The sequence below is a fragment of the Neopsephotus bourkii genome, unplaced genomic scaffold (genome assembly GCF_033783945.1).
Source record: "Neopsephotus bourkii isolate Nb327-2 ecotype Australia unplaced genomic scaffold, CSIRO-AGI_Nbou_v1 NB_887, whole genome shotgun sequence".
In the NCBI taxonomy this organism is placed as follows: Eukaryota; Metazoa; Chordata; class Aves; order Psittaciformes; family Psittacidae; genus Neopsephotus; species Neopsephotus bourkii.
In genome coordinates, this window is record NW_026901381.1 from 2,741,191 (window position 1) to 2,747,190 (window position 6,000).

The following is a 6,000-nucleotide window of genomic DNA, read 5'->3' on the forward strand; positions in this document are numbered from 1 at the left end:
ACCTTAAGATCATCCAGTTCCAACTCCCTTGCCATGGGCAGGGACACCTCACACTAAACCATCTCACCCAAGGCTTCGTCCATCCTGGCCTTGAACACAGCCAGGGACGGAGCATTCACAACCTCCCTGGGCAACCCATTCCAGTGCCTCACCACCCTAACAGGAAAGAATTTCCTTCTTATATCCAATCTAAACTTCCCCTGTTTAAGTTTTAACCCATTACCCCTTGTCCTGTCGCTACAGTCCCTAATGAAGAGTCCCTCCCCAGCATCCCTATAGGCCCCCTTCAGATACTGGAAGGCTGCTATGAGGTCTCCACGCAGCCTTCTCTTCTCCAGGCTGAACAGCCCCAACTTCCTCAGCCTGTCTTCATACGGGAGGTGCTCCAGTCCCTGATCATCCTCGTGGCCTCCTCTGGACTTGTTCCAACAGATCCATGTCCTTTTTATGTTGAGGACACCAGAACTGCACACAATGCTCCAGGGGAGGTCTCACGAGAACAGAGCAGAGGGGCAGGATCACGTGAGGCCCACTCCACAGTCTCTCTGGGCGCTTCATGGACATTGGCATGTTTTATTCATCAGGTGTTTGGGACACAAAAGACAAATACAATATATTTCACAGTGCACACAGACTTTTGATATCACTTTTACCTCTTAATCAGGTCTAGCCTGTACAAATGTAAAGTAACCCTTGAAGTAAAGCGTCACTTACCTTACCATCCCCAGCGTGCTGCTAGGGACTCGGGGTGTGTGAAAAGCATGCCAGGTGCCAAGAAAGCAGAAGATCATCCATGTCTGAGCGAAGATCCAGCCAAGGGAAAACACTCCATTTTATAACCTCAGAGGAAAGCAGGTTTGGTGTTTAATGCAGCAAACCCAGATGTAAACACTGCTGCAAAAAGCCAGCTTCCACTCAGTGTGCTGGCTGTGGAAGACACTCTGTGCGTTGCTCGGCTCCTGTCTGACAGGACATGGCACCAGTGCTGCTGGTCTGTCAGCCTACTTTCACTTCATCCAGTGGGACATGAGGAAAGAGGGCCTGGCTGAGCACCCACCCTCGGCTCTGGAGCACACGGACAGCCAGCATCTTGCCTCCCAGCAGAGCCACGTGTGGGGAAAACATGGCGCTGCTGCCATGAGGGGCTGTGAGGGAAAAATGGAGGGAAAGGCCATGAGGGGAGCCCTGAGCGGGAGCCACCGGCCCGCAGCTGCCCCGCCAGAGGGCACCGTCTGTGCTCAGCACAGCTCGGGGTTAAGGCTGCAGTCTGTGTGATGCCCTTTCACCAGCTCCTCCTCAGCCCCTCCTTGGCAAGAGCGCGGTGAAGTTCTTGCACTGCCACCGCGCACCTGCATGGCTGTTTTTGTGTGTGACAGGCCAGATCAGAGCTTGCAATGCCAAAGCAGCCACACTATTAATGTAACCTAAAGTGAGATTAGTCACCCCACCGTGCCACGTTGTGTCCAACATCTTTTTTTTTTATTAAACCATTATAGCAAACACCACTTAATACACAGAAAGGAAGCATGTGATAAAAATGAATATGGAAGTTATAGCTTTTGGCACATGCCTATTCCCTAGTTAATGACTTACAGTAGAGATTAGCTACTTAGGTCTGCAGTGACTTCAGTGTAAGGGGCAGAAATGTGGGGAAAGGTTACAACAATCATCTGGGGGAGACACATCCAGCTCCGCCATCAGCCAAAGACGCTCTTGGCCGGCGCTTCTTTCGGTTTCTCAAAGACTGTTTCACCCCCTGTCCGATCCCGGCTGAATATGGAAGGTGCTGCAGAGCCCATTTGTTCTTGGAAAAGAAAACCGGGAGAGCAGTCAGTGAAGTAGCTCACCAAACTCAGAGAGTGAAACTAGCGCTGCTGAAAGCCATACATACACATGTGATAAAATACTTAACTTCCCAAACCTTAAAGTACAGTGCTCCCAATCCAAGCACACGGCAGCTGACAGCATCTGCAGGTGGTCACTACCATAGACTGGCCCCAAATCCCTACAGGTGCTTTAGAAACTTGGAAACTACTGAGGTCCAGGCTATTACACTGAAAACAGGTTAAGATCAGTAGTTTTTCCTTATACTGTCCCACTGGAGGTGAAGAGGCAACCCAAGTCCAGAGCACCAGGAGTGCTCAGGGCAAGCAGCCATTCTCTTCTCTCTCAATTTCTGCCTTTTATCCCCCTCCCCCCCCCCCAGTTTCTGCTTCATCTCAAACATGAAGTCCTGCAATTGTGAGGCCAGAAATCCCCAAATCTATGACCACACTCCCAATGTCCAACTCGGGCAGTCACGGACATCGACTACGGTCCCAGGGCTTGGTTGGAGCCCTCATTCAGAAAGCAGAGTCAGGGATCTCCCTCTACTTTGTCCAGATCAGAGCCCTGTTGGCTCCTGTTGGTGCCATCAGGGTGCTTGATGCAAAGCCCTGCGCAGCCAGGCCAGGTGCACTGCTGGCTGCTGTTCCAGAGGCGTACTCTTTCTCTTGAAGAGAGCAATTATGACATTTTATTATGGAAGACTGCTTGATCATTTCCATCCAGGAGACTTACCACACTGCTTCATCACTTGGTAGGTTTTGGATTTAATTTCCTGGTTTTTGGAAAGGTTTCCTCTGGCTCCTTTGAGGTCTTCTTCCTTCATTGGAGGACGCTTCTTTTTCACAGGGGCTTGCTGAGAAACAGACGTATCGCCCACACATCAGCATTTTGTGTTTAAAAGCATAGGGAACAAAGTTGCCTCAACCCAAAGGCTACAACATGCAGAGTTGCTAATACAATATTCCACCTATTTAAACTCTGAGACTGTACACTGGACTACTCCAAATGTTTGCACAACCATGATTTCACTGTCCTCGCCAAAACCAGTTGCCTCTATTACTGTGCTGAAATTGCTTTCTGATTGCTCAGTCTTTGAAAGGGTTGTTAAATTTTTATCTTTATTTTTTGTTTTATTTTAAAGTTCTCTGTGCCCAGCCCAGCCTGGTCATTCTGCAAGTACGGACTGGTAATTCAGGAATTTGTCCAGCATTTGGGAAGGAAAACATCATTACTAAGCTGTGCTTGTGCCTCAGTCTACTCAGCACCTCTTTGGAAAATCAGAGATTCTGAAGTCTGGCTTGATTTAGCTGGAATAAACTTAACACTTGACGTGTTGTTACTGATCTTAAGTTTAGGCAACAAAAGTATCTGAGCACTCAACATGTTGTCTACAAGCATGTACTGAACATATCTGAAACAGTGGACTCAGAGCACGGAGAAGGAAAGCCGATATAGGAACAGATGTATCATCAAGTGATGCACTGCAATGTCCAAGTACTGATCTGTTTACAGCCTACCCTACCCCTACCTTTACATCAGGACTTCTAAGTCTGACACAGTGCCAATGACCAACTGGGAACAGTCAGCACAGTTAACATTCCCTCTTCAGTTGACTCCCTCAAAGACAGATTGACAAGGTCCCACCAGGCAGACCTTGTGGCAGGGTGCAGGGGCATAGGAGATATGATTAAAAGCAACAAGACACCCCCTCCCTGCCACTCCAAGACTAACAGATTTGCATGCTGAACCATCAATGAGAAACTACTCTAGCTATTGCTACACATGTAGAACTTGTGACATTCAGGTTCTGGCAGCCGTGGAGCCCATTACACGTTTCTAGGCACCATCCATAACGCTAGAAACAGTTATGGAGGGAAAGAAGTCCCTCAAGGCCCACAAGTGGCAGGGGCAGCAAGTCCCAGGGAGCTTTCAGAGACAGCACATGCATGCCTGGCTCTTGGCAGGGGTGGGCTGGCTGCACTGGAGCCTTCCACATGTTTTCTGCCAGCTGTGAATTCCCAGGAACACTCAGAATAGCTCACTGTCAATCCCATTTGTGTGTGTTGTGGGAAACAAAACATTAACAAGACCTCTGGGGAAAACACTTTATGAGTAGCCAAAGCAAGCAATGGGAAAGGGTGGTAGCAAGCCCTTCAAAATTCGTAACAGCTTTTGGCCTGTTAGCTGTTTAACCAAACATCCCTGCAGCCATGGTTTCATTTGTCCATCGGTGATGAAAATTAGCATGTGACGGGAACAGTCCCCCATGCCCACGGCACAGTCCACAGCCAACCAATACAGCCCTGTGCTGGCTCTCGGACAAAAGGGGGAACCCTCATAAGCTTTGTTGACAGAAATACAAAACCTGCTAAGGTCCTTCATGCACGACTAGCAAGGGACTTCTTTCCACTGGGATGAGGGACTTGTTGGGGACAGGGAAAGGAAAAGAGGCTCTTGAGATGCGCTGAGACACAACCAGGCTGAGCAGAACTGTTGAATTTCACCTTGGCATTTTAAAACAAAGCCTTTCAAGCTTTTCCAGCAGGACACTTGCTGTGGATTAGTCAGTCCCCAGCTGAAAAGCAAAAATGCTACACAGAAAGGTTACCGTTAGCCATGGAGGTGAGCCCTGGACCTGTCAGTGTTGGTTGCAGGACTGCTAATTGCTCCCAAAGCAAGTGCATTCGTAAGCAGGGTTTGCCAGGAGCAATTCCCAGCTGGCACAGCAGTGCAGCCCATGCTTTATCTCCTCCTGTCAACAAGTCAAAGCGTTGGTCAGCAAGATTTATGGCTGTTTTTTAAAGTCTCTTTCTTTGGAGTCAAGAAAACCAGCCGAACTGAGCTACTCTGTATGGTCGAAGGATTGTGCTCTTCTATCATTCCCACGTTCTTACCCCTCCATCCCAGCCACCCATCATGTCAAATTCTCATGCTCTGGAGCCCTCTGCCACGCACACATTGTGTTGAAAACCTAAAACTTAAGTGAAAACCTCAACATTTCTGAGGTAATTTTAAGATCACCTTGAAACACTCACTGATTATTGGGGAATACATTAAAGACTAACCATTAGTTACAAACTTCACAAAATGTCAGTCTCAAGTATCATATCTGAACAGTTACAATTGCCAGGATGCTCCCTCCTTTCCCGCACCTTAAGTTTCACACATTTAAGTTTTACAGAGCAGCACGCTTCAGTGCAGCCACATCCTTTCAAAACTACTGCCAAATTTCAAACCACTGTCTGAGATAGCACGTTGGAAAAGTGGAAATCATTCCTTCTGTGAAACATCCCAAACCAGAGCAGTGGAAATGGTTTTTCTCTTCCTGCAGAAATAAAAATATTTATGGCAAACCAGGACATTTTAAAACCAGAACATTTTTAAATTAACCATGTAGAGGGCAGATGCTTTTCATCACATACTCCCTCCTAGCAACTTACTTGTTAAAATACATAAGCAGAGTGTTTAAATACTTCAACACAATCAAACAAGTCACATGAGCAGAAACACTGAATTCATGGGTTAAAAACAGTCACTTGCCAACAAACTACAGAGCATCCAAAGCAGCAACATATTTGCCAGGCACCCTGCTCTAACGAGAGCCAGATCTCCCAGTACCTGTGACATAACTGCGGTGCTCAGTCTACCGTAATCCCTTCCGAGGTTGTTTCCCTTTGATTAAATCCAGCCTGTGAGCTCTGCAAATGCCTGTTTTTTTCCTTGACTTATATAGAGCATCTAACATGAAGTCATTAGATGGGTCATTTTCCCAAACCAGAACCCTGGATGATTCAGGTTGACTGAGGCTGTTGTTGTTGGAAGTGTTATTCTTAGCCATGACGAGGGTTTGCGGTATTTACTGTGCCTCATGCTTGGGGAGGGATGGAGCTGGGACTGATGGGAGCAGACAGCTGAGGCACCGGCACCACAGGGAAGCCCAAACCACTACAAAAACGAATTCCTGAGACTGCTGGGGCTCTATTTATAACTTTAAAAGGCAAAACTTTGTTATGGCCACAAAATTGGGCTCCGAATCCTCCTGATGGGGAAAAAAAGGAGAAAGTGTTTGCATTTCTTTTGTAGTATAATAAAAGATGCATTTTCTAAAGATTATATGAACCTACTATCAAAAGCATAACATTGTGCCCTAAATCACTTTTGCACAGGGATCTT

The 6,000-nt window shown here is 47.2% G+C and overlaps 1 protein-coding gene across 2 annotated transcripts in view; it reads right to left on the minus strand.

Annotated features, from left to right (window-relative positions):
- Positions 1-5,686, minus strand: part of MUSTN1 (musculoskeletal, embryonic nuclear protein 1) — a 53,777-nt gene extending 48,091 nt beyond the window's left edge. Inside the window, exons 1-3 of one of the 2 annotated variants that reach the window (XR_009726115.1) lie at positions 5,446-5,686; positions 2,560-2,680; positions 1,516-1,804 (exon numbers count right to left, since the gene is read on the minus strand). Coding sequence is in view for 1 of the 2 variants with exons in the window: in XM_061357305.1 (XP_061213289.1) it covers positions 1,698-1,804; positions 2,560-2,680; positions 5,446-5,454 (237 nt within the window). In the remaining variant the exon portion in view is untranslated. Of the gene's footprint in view, positions 1-1,479; positions 1,805-2,559; positions 2,681-5,445 lie in introns of those variants that run through there. The other variant, XM_061357305.1, reaches the window with a different exon arrangement.
- Positions 5,687-6,000: the final 314 nt, after the last annotated feature.